General features: G+C 35.9%; 2 protein-coding genes and 1 long non-coding RNA gene across 7 annotated transcripts; 1 reads left to right on the forward strand and 2 right to left on the reverse strand.

The window, feature by feature from the left end:
- Nucleotides 1-285: 285 nt before the first annotated feature.
- Nucleotides 286-9,461, reverse strand: LOC111789693 (protein LNK1-like). 5 transcript variants are annotated; one of them, XM_023670383.1, is made up of 10 exons: nt 9,249-9,459; nt 8,280-8,393; nt 5,855-5,968; nt 5,605-5,753; nt 3,718-4,280; nt 3,274-3,616; nt 2,402-2,785; nt 1,560-1,711; nt 1,015-1,153; nt 286-883 (listed from the first exon to the last, which is right to left on the reverse strand). In XM_023670383.1, exons 5-10 carry the CDS (start codon nt 4,074-4,076, stop codon nt 779-781), a joined length of 1,482 nt encoding a protein of 493 aa, XP_023526151.1. In that variant the 5' UTR covers nt 4,077-4,280; nt 5,605-5,753; nt 5,855-5,968; nt 8,280-8,393; nt 9,249-9,459; the 3' UTR covers nt 286-778. The 5 variants fall into 5 exon arrangements, with proteins under 5 accessions (XP_023526151.1, XP_023526142.1, XP_023526120.1 ...); XM_023670374.1 differs by lacking the exon at nt 5,855-5,968; XM_023670352.1 differs by lacking the exons at nt 5,605-5,753; nt 5,855-5,968.
- LOC111789718 lies at nt 7,193-8,273 on the reverse strand. The gene is made up of 2 exons (XR_002814379.1): nt 8,032-8,273; nt 7,193-7,993 (listed from the first exon to the last, which is right to left on the reverse strand). It is a non-coding gene; the product is annotated as an uncharacterized LOC111789718 (long non-coding RNA).
- Nucleotides 9,462-10,773: 1,312 nt separating the features above from the next.
- LOC111789725 (probable ribosomal protein S11, mitochondrial) lies at nt 10,774-12,977 on the forward strand. The gene is made up of 2 exons (XM_023670399.1): nt 10,774-11,059; nt 11,308-12,977. The coding sequence occupies exons 1-2, from the start codon at nt 10,864-10,866 to the stop codon at nt 11,970-11,972; spliced, it is 861 nt and encodes a 286-aa protein (XP_023526167.1). The 5' UTR covers nt 10,774-10,863; the 3' UTR covers nt 11,973-12,977.
- The last annotated feature ends 340 nt before the right edge of the window (nt 12,978-13,317 follow it).

The following is a 13,317-nucleotide window of genomic DNA, read 5'->3' on the forward strand; positions in this document are numbered from 1 at the left end:
AAATGAATGCTCATAGCAAACCAATCCTCAAATAGATATCTACTTGGGGTAGGAACAAAAAATGACCATCAGCTCTTAATACTCAAAGGCCACAAGATATAATACATCAGATAACATTGTAAAGAACATAGGCTCCAAAATAAGCATAGAATTATTGCCATTACAATGAACATGAACCCTAAAGAATCCAAAACAGAGTAGCCCCAAAGTAGAAACAATGCATCAAATAGTATTCAGCTGAGCCCTGCCTAAAATTATGCTTCAGAAATGAAAAGACAAGAACTTTACATAGTAATCCACCATTTATTCATCTAAACAGAGAGATAAACGCTACATAATCTAAACTTTGAACTCAAATGAATCACTAACATACAAACAGAAATGACTTAAACTTCCAAAAATCATGGCCAGGCCATTTCCTAACAGTGCCAGTTTTTTGTTTTTGCAGATAACAAAAAGAGACTCCACTAGTTGACTGTCGGGTAGGTAACAAGACCTGTGGATTGGGATTAGCCTATAAAAGCAGTAACTAATGCACAAAATATTTCAGTAATCAGCATAGTTAAACAGGCTCTTAATACATTAGCCAAAGACAGGTAGAATTATAGCCTACTTAGACTTTCAAGGTAAGCATTTGAAGGACCTGACCAAGAAGGATGCATGGAGAAACAAATTTCACAGAGATTACGATAGTAAACGAGTATAGACTGGAAATCACACCATGCATCGATGCTCGGCCTCATTTGGCATGTTATTACACAATATTTTACAGAGCTTACTACTGCTCATAGTTTTTCCCATTTGACAGCGGCTTTTGATCTGCTGCTGCATAAGCTGTAGCTCCCCCAGTTTCGTCCTGAAAATTTTGTTTTTCGGCTGGCACCTGCATATTGGTGACATGTTAAGACGAACTATATTGATAAGAAAAAACAAGACGCTCTCGAGTTTCTCTAACTGGAAATGATTTTATTCCATACAGAACAGGAAGAAAACTGAAAGGTGTAAAAAGCTTACCAGTTTGGGAGATTTCAGAGGCAAGGCATTACCACCAGTGGGCATTACAGATGGATCCGAAGGCCGGTGAAACAGCAAGTGGGCGACTGATCGGTCGATAGGATTGGTATCAGTTTCCAAATCCAAAAAACCTCCACTCCTGTTAAAACCGAAATCCACGGTGAGAAAGTTCGAAATAACTCCATAGACGGGGAAAAGAAAGAGAAAAAGAAGCTCAAACTTAACTGCATTGTTTATACACAAGAAGAAAAATAAGTAAAATGCTGTTGGTTCACCCATCCTCTGCATTTACAGAAACAAGAAACCACTGATAACCAGCCAGCCATACAGGCCAATTGGCATTCCTATAGTTTTAGTAAATATTAACCAAGTTAGTTTTCGTGCGCATAATCTAGAATTTTTCGTTTCAATTTGCTTTCATTCAACTTTCCATCATCCTCATTCAGATGAACTAAATGAGGCCTAAGTACACACATTGCTAGAAGGTAACAGAAAGAAAACTGAAGTGCCCCAACTTGATAATAATAAGGTGAGTAATAACTTGCCTGTTAGCGTCTTGATCGATCAACGGTGCAATTCTCACAAGTTTATCTTCTCTAATATTCTCATTAAGATTTGCACAGTTATGTCTCTGCTCCGCACTTCTTGCCAGGCGATATAAACTATCTCTTATGCATAGTTTCGTCCGAATATCCAACTGAAATAAGTAATTCGAGCCGTTAGTTTGAAGAATAATATCACAGTTTCAGATTTCCCAGTGAAGGAATCTAATGTTCATTATCAAAGCATTTTCTGAATCTTGGCTCATTTTTAGTTTTTTGTATAAACCATAAAAACATTTTCCTCAAGATTATGGAAATGCAATGCTCTCATGTGTAATGAGTTGTAAGAGATTCAATGAGCTTTATGAGGTTTTGTGGTTCTTTCACATTAGTTTTAAATATAAATACATAAACTGAAAACACATAATGTAAAATCATTGGAATGTAAGGCAATTCTGCAGATATAATTCAAATGTACATCCTTTTATAAACAAACTTTTCCATGACCATGTCCATGTCCTAATTTTCTAGAAAATGATGTGTTGAGGTGCATGTGCGTTGTGTTGGTGTCTCCTCGTGACTGATGTTGTTTAAGGTATATGGACAATCTAATTTACAACTTGTAGAATTTCAGACATGCGAGCAGTGAATACCACAAATTGAAGGGATTGAAGAAAACCACCAAAGTTTGTTATGGACACGGACAGATTGTTGGCTAGGGTATGCTGGCAAAGAACGACTCGCTAATTGCATGAAGGACGAAGTACTATGCATGCAAATGACTTTTTCCATGCACATAGACAGGGGACACTATTATATGATGTGAAAAGCATGTAAAATACTACTACCTGCTCCATTACTTGTTGAAGCTGGCAAAAACTAGTTGCTTCCAATGAGATTCCATCTAGCGTAGTGCTCCGGCAAGATATATCCGGTGCATTTGAAGAATCTAATTCCGCTCGACTTTCTCGGCTAACTACGCCAGTTTCACTGTGACCATCATCAATTTCACTTTCAGATCTTGGTGCATGCTTTCTAACTGGAAATGAAGTACTGAATGTTTCCGAATTTGGCATAGACATCAAAGTGAAATTCTTATTGAATGAGGCTGGTAAATCCTGGTGGTACAGTTTTTCTCTATTTTCATTTGCTGCAATTGTTGGGGCGTCAAAGGAAGGATTATGAGAGCTAGGTACAGCCTGTAGTTGATTAGATGCAAAAGAAGACTCCTGCAGAAATAGGTGGCCGTTAATTGTAGATTTTGTACGAGAAAGAGCCGAAGACACCAAAATTTGTTAATACGCATTGCTATATTCTAGGTTCAGACACAAACTTCCTGTTCGTATGCCACTCGAGTATCAGATCAGCATCCCTATTTATGCCTTGGAAACCTTAATAGGGAAGATATTCTATACAGAAATTTGTGCATTATTTAGGTTACAGTCATAAGTTTTCAATTTGATGAGTTCCAGAAGGATGCGCTCGGAGAGTTCTTACTTTATCCTACAACGAGCCTTAAGAGTTTTACTACGATGCTTCGTTACATGAAAAGATGGTTCGTTCTTCACTCATTTTTTACAATGAACATAACTAGGCTGGGGAGAGAAGAACTCAATTACAAATAAAATGAGAAAGGTTTTATTTCATTCTTGGTTCAAGGATAAAGAAAGATCCAGAAAACTCAATTTCAAATAGAAAAATTAGAACAAAGACAAACCTGTTGTTTAGGTATCAAGTCACCTCTAGAATTTCTTTTTCTATCTGGTATGTCAGCAGCTAACAAGTGACTAACAGCAGCAGAGTCAATCCCATCATATACCTTACACCCAGTTAAAATATTATTTTTGTTCAAACCATCAGATGATGGGTCAGAACTCAGGGGATTAGAACCTTCATTAAATTCCAATGCATCATTTATTGTACTTCCTTCACAGCACGAAAAATTAAAGTTCGACTTTGTTGGTTTTTCTTCGAGTTTTTCTGAGCCATGGGATGGGGAAAACCAGCATAGATCGTCTTCATTGCTTAGATTCCCGAGCCCAAATGTTGAATCGCAATTTCTGTATCAAGCATAAACCACAATCACAGTGGATCAAAGAATTCAACTTTATATCATAAAATCAAAACAAATGGGAAAAAAACAATGAACAAGGTCGATTACCTGAACATCCTATCTACGTCCTCAAAGCTTTCCATATCTTGCCACCCATAAAATAGAAGATCGTTGTTTTCTTTGTTTTCACAATCATCATCCAGAAAACTAATATCATTACCTGTTTGAGACATGTGACTGACAGAATATTGATACATGTCATTCTCATCTGCAGCACTGTTGTCAGTTACAATATGATCATCTGTGCAGTAATCAAAGTCTGTACCCACGTCTGTTTTAAAGCAGCGGTTTGGCATACTAAGACCGTTTGGTTCCATTTTCACATCTTTGAACGAGTCACTGTTTGAAGTAGGAACACCATCAGGTGTATGAGGCCATGAATCTTTTTCCAGAACTGTATTCTTCATGATTGATGTTTGTGTTATTACTTTCTCCTTACCAAGAAAACTGAACTTAGTTGCATTGTAAGCATCATCTGTAAAGCTAATTTTGGGATTAGAATTCTCAAGACTATCACTCCGCACGTCAAATAGATCCCAAAGTTCGTCACCAAGATGAGGCACTATATAATCATCATTCCCAGTGAAGTCCTTCCAAATATTATCCTTGAGCTGCAACACCGTTACAAGGTAGTAAGCTACGGGACAGGAGAATTCAAAATAAAAGGAAAATATATATTTTCTCCCTTACATTAAAACAATATGGATAAATTGCTATATCTCATAAAATACATAAGCCAATACAACACACATTAGAGAAGTGAACTGAAGTCATGTTTGGAATGACATTCGAAGTGCTTGAAAAAGAGTTCTTAAGTGTTAAAAAAGTGTTGTTGAACACTTGATAGTCACTCCAAACACTCCCTAAACCCAAACGACCAATGCTACATGCAAACAACATAAACTACAGGGCATAAATACATTCTATGAAGTAGCTATTGTTGGTTTACATTCTATTTTGGCCCCAAAAATTTTATGCTTGTGCCGCTGTAGTTTTTAAATTTCAAATGCTCAAATTCAATTCTCAAACTTTTAAAAATCATTTTAAGTCCTTGTCATCAATTTTTTTTTTAAAATAAGTTATTTCGTAGAAATCAGATGTGACATATTCCACGAATTTACATTATGAGTAGATGTTTATGTAGACAAGTTACCAAAGCTATGTGTAACAAATTAGAAGTCAATTGTCTCAAAATGAATTTTGGACCATCCAATTTAAGATTGAAAAACAAAATATTTGAAAGTTTAGAGACTAAAGTAGAGCACTCAAAAGTTTTAGGACTAAAATAAATATAAATGTTTGAGAACCAAAATAGAGTTAAAATCTTAAATGAGTTAAACAAAGAAAATCACAATGGCAAGAGACCTTTCAATCTAACAGAATAATAAAAGAAAAGAAAGAAATAGTGAAGTATATTGTTATATAACATCCATCCATAAATCATTGTTCCACAGAATATACAGGATTAGAGATTGTTAACGGAAAAATGATTGCTAAGTGCATAAATCCTCGCCAATCATCTCAAACATCATGTTTATCAGTTATAAAAGGGCAGGAGGATTTCACACAGCGCTCAAATTATTGCTTCTTTTCTTTCAGAAAATTAAAAATGACGCATACCCACCCTTAGTCAATAGTTTTAATCTTGGATTTAATTATTGACTTCTCGAGATAGATTTTTTCTAACCAATAGTTAGATACTTATTGGAAAACAAAGAATAATACAGAGCCCATTTAAGCTAGAGCTTTGCATAGACTATTGACCATTAGCTTCTTGTATCTATAGAGTGCACATCTACAAGAGATTGTTAGAGTGGAAGCTTTCTGCCTCCAATGTGGATCAAGAAGCTAAAATCAATCTCCATTTAACTGTAAAACACAATATGCAGAGACATGTTGATTCAGAATGAAGCAAATTTAAGGATTTCAGAATACCAGTTACTAGTGATGTCGCCTTCACCCCAATGGCAACATCAGCTACACCAACTTATGACCGACCACAAGATCAGCAAATACCAGTGATATCTTCTTATACTACGGCATCCATTTCATGGTCGTTAGCTTGAACTTGAATTGCAAAAGTCCTGTTAATATGATGATATTATATGGATGGGTCTAGATTTGGAATTAGAAAAAAGGGGTCTTCAGTTGGAAGCCAAATTGGCTATGCAAAACAGATACATACCTCTGAGACACAATGGTAACAGAAAAGGGCTACAGCTAAGCAAATCTACAAGTTGCTTTGCATCAACAATTTGGTCCTCTACCCAAATGTATATAAGTAGAATACACACGCAAACTACATCGGCCGAGATTATAAGATTCACTCAAATCATTATAAGGACAAGTAAAGAATCACACAAATAGAAGATAAAATAAATTGAAAGCCAAGTTGGATGCTTGGTCTAAAGTGAAAAGATTAGAGACGATATCATTTGAATCCTAGATTAGAGAAGAAATCATTTGAATCCTATCAATGGCATAAGATTGATCATCTGGTGGTAAATTTGGAGCTCTCATGTAACAGAGATAGTATTTGCTTCTTCAAGGACGACTCTCTCTCTTTTGTAAATTTTTCATATCAATATCATAAGCAACCAAAAGATAGTGTTTTAAGGAATGCTCCAAGGCAGTGAACAGTAAACTTCTTGTTTCCTTGAAGGCTAAAGACAAAAAAACAGGTAAGAATAGGCTATATGATTGCATAGTATGCCAAATAGGATTAAGCTAACGTCTCTTATAGGAATGCTAAGTCAATTACATTAAAAATCTAAAAATTGTTTATCTTTGCTATTCTAGTGATCCTCCCAAGAAACAAGTGAACACGTGTCCCCAGTAGAGAACTTCAATTGTGAAGGTGGAAGCATGAGCTCAATGTAATAACGTTGATGTATTACCATGAGAAAAAAATTTGAAACAACAAAATTACATGGTATGAATCAGAAGAATAAACTCATTGGCCTAATGGTCAAACTGAAATTGTTTGGTGGGTAGGGCTTTTCCTAAATTTATTTATTTTTACATTGGTGAGTGTCTTGGCAAGTCACACCTCAACTAATTTCACCGAACAATCGTCTAACCCTCGAACATGTAGTTGACATGAAAATACATAAAATATTATATCCAAGGTAGATGACCATCGAGAATTGAACCCATTTCCTCTTATTTGTCCAAGGCTCTAATGACCACTAGGCGTTATCCCTAAATTAATTAGTAGGATAAGATTAGATTTAGAAAATTCTAGGATTGACCCTTATGCAGGCCTCGCTTTTGTCCATTGTTCTTTACTTTATTTTAATGGAAGGTCAGGTTTCTCTCTTTTTTTTAAGAAGAAAACATATAAGTGTCCCAACTATGGGAATGGAGCCCGCAAAAGAAGGGTATTATCCATTAAGTTGACTGAAGAAAAGGATTTCCCTTTATATATAGCCTATAAAAAGTTTTTGTGGGTCATCCTTTTCCATGGTGTGTAAAAGATCTTTTAGTTCGCTATAACCGAGTTTTCTTTTGGTTTTTTTTATAAACAAGAGGAACACACGTATTCTCAGTGCAGGATTTGATTTTATTTCGTGCTTTGTATAAGTGCAAACATAGACACCCTTTAAGAGATTATAGTCTATCTTCTTTGATTTCTAATTGGACAGCACTTTTGTAATTCACCTTTTGGTATTTGGAGCCCACTAAACTCCTTGCAGTTCACTCATCAATGAAAAAATAAATTCATATGCATGGATAAAAAATAAATCAATATGAACTTCAAGGTGTAACATTGATCGATAGCTCTTTAGAGGAACCTAGCCTTGTTAGTATCAAAAAAATGTCTAAATCTATGATGAAGACCATAATAAACAAAAGATAAGGTATTTTTGCTAGTACTCAACCGAAATGAGGTGAGTAGTGGTATAGCTAAAACAAAAAATTGGCCAAAGGAATAAGATTGTCATTCACCAAATTAGTCAAGGTTTTTGAGCCAATAAATGATCAACTCAACAAAAGGGTAAAGATTACACATCTAAAACTCGTGCTCCCACCATCAATTTCAAAACGACAAACCAATCTACAAGATATTCTCATGCCTAAGAGGATCAAACAAAATGCCTCCAATCTAAGTTGATAGAAAAGATAAGAGTAATTACAAATAGGCTTGTGAATGGCATTTAACTTATCTTTGAAAAGCTTCTCATTCTTTTCCTTCCAAGTGAGCTCTAATAACATGTAACCAAAGCATTCTTGCTTTATCCCTAAACCACCAATCCGAAAGCAACTTCGGGAGTCATTCCTCAGCATCCTTACGAGGACACCAACTCGACCCAAATGAGAAAACCTATCGTGTTGAGTGTTAACGCTGTTCAGTGAGAAAACCTATCGTGTTGAGTGTTAACGCTGTTCAGTGAAGTGTCCACATAAATAATTTTGCTATTTAAGGACTCTTGCCTTCCTAAACCACCTCACTAACAAAAGGATTGAGGATTCATATCAGTTTGCTAAACTTGTTTTCGAGTATTAACACTCTCAATCTATGTTCAGCATCTCTACTAGGGGGAAAAATCAACATTAGTTCAAACTTATCATCAGAAGAAGAGAAAAAAAATGGGAAAATGAAATTATACCTTGTACATACACAAGTCAGACATTCCTTCAAGATTCTTTATCCACCATTTAAGAAGCATAAAACTGTTTGATACAATCCCATGTCTCAATCACGAACTTGCCCGGCAGTGAATCTGAATTAAGAATAAGAGAAAAATGAAACAACACTTTCTCAGGCTCTTACTTATGGAGACTGTAAAGGGGGAAACAGCAGAAAAATGTGAAGAAGAAAGCTAGTAAGATTTCTTACACTAATTCTAGTAATAAATAACATTTTTTCAGGAAAGGGGCATGCTATTTGAGGAATTTGATTATTTCTTCTTCAGGAAGTTTTTTTCCCTTTGCAGTACAGGTCAAACAAACACGCCAAACAATTAAATTTTGCTCTTCTTAGATCTATTATTTCCCTTCCAGCAAGTTAAGCCAAAAGTGATCTTAAAAAGGCATATTGATTCAGAGGGTTTCCAGAGGAAAAAAGAGAATGAATTCATGAACCATATACAGTGAAAAAAGGTTGAATATTATAAGGAATCACAGCCACAAAAATAAAAATACAGTTTCAAACAAGAAACATCCCCTCTTTCAATTAATCCATCAGAAACTCAATCATTTCACATCCTTTCAGTGAAACCAACTCCCATCAAACAATTCCAGAAAACCCTTTTGAATTCCAACCCACTTTCTCAGCAACCAAACAGCTAACAAATCGAACCACCACTAAAAAAAACCCCATAAACCAAAGCAAAAATTCATAAACTCCCAACAATTTTACTCCCTTTCAGTGAAACCAACTCTCATCAAACAATTTCAGAAAACCCTTTTCAATTCCAATTCCCAACCCACTTTCTCAGCAACCAAACAGCTCAAAACCCCATAAATAGCTGAAAATGGAATCACGAAAAGAAGAAGAAGAAGAAACTACAACAAAAATCAGAAGAACCAGTAGCGATCCACCAAAAAAATTTAAAAAAAAAAAAAAAAAAACTCACCTGGACCCCAAATATCCCTCTCAGAAATTCCCAAGCAATCCAGATAATTCAACGATTGGGGATCGAAGAAAAAATCCCAGCAAAGACAAAAACAAAAAAGCAAAGGTGAGCCCTAGGTGGGTTCTTCAGTCCGGTTGAAGAGAGCTCCAGGAAGGCTTCGACTTCGAGAGTTTTTTTTTTTTTCCCCTTTTTTTTTTCTTTTTGGGTGGACGAATACTTTACTATTCTCCTTAATTATAAAAACTAGTAGCGCAAAATTGGACACGTGGCAGCAGGACGTAAAGAAGAGAGATGGGATATCAGAATTCGTGGACGAGAGCTTCGGACAAGATCCGATCAGTTTCACGAATCTGATTGGTTCAAATTTGTAGCAATCCGCTCGATTCACGACACGTGGCAACACCGCTGGAAGATTCCTTTGCCTTTAATTTTTTGGTGCCTGCTGACGTAATATTGTACATATTAATACTTTCTTTTTGGGTAAAATTTTATTTTTTTATTCAAAAATAGTTTTTTTTTTTCAAAAAATAATAAATACACTTTTAGTTTTTGCCCTTTTTATTTACTACTTTTGTTTATTATTATTTTTATCCTCTCCTTCATCCTGCCCACCACTAGTCTTGCCGACCACTAGTTATCGTCCGTTATCGACCGTAAATAGAACGAACATAAAGTATCAAACGATAACAAAAGAAATGATTTCGTCTTCTTCGATCTATTACCAATATTTCAACAAGTTTCGTGAGCTAATTATTTGCACGATGGATTGAAGTTGTTCTTTGAATCTAACTCGACGTTCAACGAGAAACGATTAAAAGGTACATATAAGGAACTGGTGAATGGAATATGACCGTATGATAAACGTCAAAACCACATATTTAATATTAAAACGTGACGTTTATCAAATTATAGAGACTATTTATGAAATTTTATCGGACTGTAATGCATAATAATAAGTTCTAAACGAACCCATTTTGTATTTTTACCTTAAAAGTTTAAAAGTTAATCTACCCGAACTTTTAATTCGTATCGACGCTTCACTTTTAAAGATTAAACGTTGTTACAGTTGAAAGATGTGTTATACTAAAATTATTGCTATTATTAGTTTCGATTCAACAATACATGGAAATGAGCATTTGAACGTATTTAACTCATTGAACTGAGTTCGGGAGTCTGTATTTATTAATTTATTTATGGTAAATTAATAAAAATACCCTTGAATTTTAAATATCATCTAAAAAATACCATAAACTTTAAATACGCTTAAAAAATAATATTAAAAAGAGATAATTTATGAGGCATTAATAGATGATTTATATGCGATAAAAATTATTTAATTTTTTTATTTATAAAAAGTTAAAATTATTAATAAAAAATTTAAAAACTTTTTTTTAGAAAAAAGTTGTATTTATTTTTATTAATTTAGCCCCTTATTTATCTATTTATTTATTTAATAAAAGAGTAATTTATTTTTTAAAAAATAAACCTAACTTATAAGAAAACCATCCACTAAGGAAAAAAAGAGCACTATAATTGGGCCGGCAAGTAAGTTAGGGTTTTTTTGTTCGTTCGACATTCGTATTCTCGGAACCTCTGCTGCGGCCGATCGACGACGATGCGGAGACTTCCCCTCCCTCACCTCTCTTCTCTCTTCCGTTCCTCCTCTCTCTCTCATGGCTCTTCCTTCTCTTCTTCTCGCCTCTCCATTTCTCCATTTTTTGGCACTGATGCTCGTTCTCCCATGTCCTCTCTCCACTTTTCTCGCGGATCGGAGATCTCTGGATCCGTTCAAATAGACAGGCAGGATTCAGGTGAATTTTATTTTTTACTTGCTATCTGATTCGGGAAATGACGATTATCGGCACTTATAATTTATGTTCTAAATGGGGTTTGGCGTTTTAGGTATAGGAAAGGTTTGTTATGTGATTAAGATCTTTCTTTTTGAATCTATTGATTTTAACGATTCAATGCATTTGCTTTTCACTAAAGAGAGATAAAGTTAAGGATGTCATTTTCTGGCGAAGTGAATTTTTCGAGTGTTTTCTTTTGCGGATCGCAGGCTGTGTGGACCTTCCACGTGGTGATTCTGTGAATGTTGGACGGGAGATTGTAGGACGTGCTGGGAAAGGATTGGGAGCTCAAGGGCCTTGTTGGGGTTTGGCGCGTTCGAGTGAAAATGTCTCTGTTCCTTATTCTTCTAGCTCTAGATGTTATGTACACTACGATGGCCGGCCGAATGCTGATACAGGAAGGAACTTTAAGTCCATGAACTTCGTCAGGGGAATTTTAGAGGAAGATCGAATGGATTTTATGGGTAGTTCTCAGTTTCCTAGACCACCCAATATGGAGCACAATGCTGATATTGTCCATGTAAAGCTGATGCGTAACAATACATTTATCACTGTTACGGATAACAAAGGAAACACAAAGCTTAAGGCCTCTTCTGGCCGTCTTGAAGAACTGAAAGGAGGGCCTAAACTGTCCCGTTATGCTGCCGAAGCAACTGCAGAGTATGTTGGCCGTGAATCTAAAAAATTGGGGTTGAAATCAGTTGTGATGAGGGTGAAAGGCTTTACTTACTTTAAGAAGAAAAAACAAGCGATCTTGAGTTGGAGAGATGGTTTTACAGATTCTAAACGTGATCAAAATCCAATTGTTTACATTGAAGATACTACAAGACGTGCTCACAACGGTTGCAGACTTCCAAAGCAACGCCGTGTCTAGGTGTATGGGACTGGAATCTTGATGATGATGTCTTTTTATCTTTGTTGGAAAGTTTTCCTGGTTCAAATGGATGTAGCTCGCCTTCAAGTTCCTACTTGCCCTTTGCAATAATGATGACAATTGGATGTTTTTCTTTTCATATACATCAGTGTAAAATTTTCCAGGTTTAAATTGATGTAGGTTGCCTTCAAGTGTTCACTTACTGCAGTAACGATGACGACGGGATGTTTTTATATACACCAACATCAAATAAGTGTTTTCTTTTTATTCAAGTTCAACGACACGTGAGATTGAAAGATTCGAAACAGCCTCTTGATATATGCCTTATCTGTTTGGACTTCATTTGAGATATGCAATATCAACTTTCTCCTTGCAGTTGTGCACCACAAAAAATTCTTGTGGCCAGTGTCCAATCTTTTTATGTGGCTATAGTTTCTTTCCTGTTGTGGATTATACATTTCTCTGATCTTACTTCTATCTCTTGACTCATAGCCTGGAATGCTTGTTTTACCTTTAGCATGAAAGATATTAGTCTCTAATTGTGACCAGATTGCGCCTACCTCATGAAAAGACAAGGGAAAGTAGCTGGTTTGACTACAGGACAGAGAGAGCTATTACAGTGATTTGATCAACATTTTTGTGTGCTGAATTTCTTATGAAAATTTGCAGGCTTTTTGATCATTGATGGTGGATTTATATTATGTATCTGGTCCCTTAGCATGGATGAGCCATGGGCATAGCATGGAGTTGTTTGCTAACAGAGAGCTATCTTTGAACCAGAAAGTGTTAATGCATAGCTCGTAGAAGAAGGTGTTCCACATGGTTCTGAATAGAAGAAGGATGGAGCACAAAATAACATGTTATCTACAGGTTCCTTGGTATTATGGCTCATTTCAGGTTACTGCTGCGCCCATGGTTGCCTACTGAGCCTTTTCTGGCGATGTGATGTGCTATGGAAATGAATAATGCACTTGTCACTCTGTAATATTAAATGGTAATTTAACCTCGACAATACACGTGTTTATTTTGCAGTAACACTCCAATAAAAAAATACATCAATTCATCTCTTCCTTTCCTGTGCAAACACTGGTCTTTGAGAAGTTGTAAGATCATGTATGGGGGCTGATGTCTGCCCGGTGTCGGAAGGTCAAGGAAGTTGGTGACCTGATTACCAGGGAGCTGGCGACCGAAGCCCTAATGATCAGTGGCTGTAACTATAATGGTCCTAAGGTAGCGAAATTCCTTGTTGGATAAGTTCCGACCCTGTTCAGATCGTCACTTCCACGAACTGGGCTTCTGGATTTCGAGTAACTGAAATTGAAAATATTCTTTTCTACTTAGATAG

The sequence above is a fragment of the Cucurbita pepo genome, chromosome LG01 (assembly GCF_002806865.2).
Source record: "Cucurbita pepo subsp. pepo cultivar mu-cu-16 chromosome LG01, ASM280686v2, whole genome shotgun sequence".
Lineage (NCBI taxonomy): Eukaryota > Viridiplantae > Streptophyta > Magnoliopsida > Cucurbitales > Cucurbitaceae > Cucurbita > Cucurbita pepo.

Coding starts and splice junctions, on each gene's coding strand:
- LOC111789693 (XM_023670352.1), bottom strand. CDS start 8,339: ATGCTTCTTAAATGGTGGATAAAGAATCTTGAAGGAATGTCTGACTTG. Junction 4,281..8,279: donor CTGACTTGTGTATGTACAAG/GTATAATTTCAT, acceptor ACGGTGTTGCAG/CTCAAGGATAATATTTGGAA. Junction 3,617..3,717: donor GACGTAGATAGGATGTTCAG/GTAATCGACCTT, acceptor TGCTTGATACAG/AAATTGCGATTCAACATTTG.
- LOC111789725 (XM_023670399.1), top strand. CDS start 10,864: ATGCGGAGACTTCCCCTCCCTCACCTCTCTTCTCTCTTCCGTTCCTCC. Junction 11,060..11,307: donor AATAGACAGGCAGGATTCAG/GTGAATTTTATT, acceptor TGCGGATCGCAG/GCTGTGTGGACCTTCCACGT.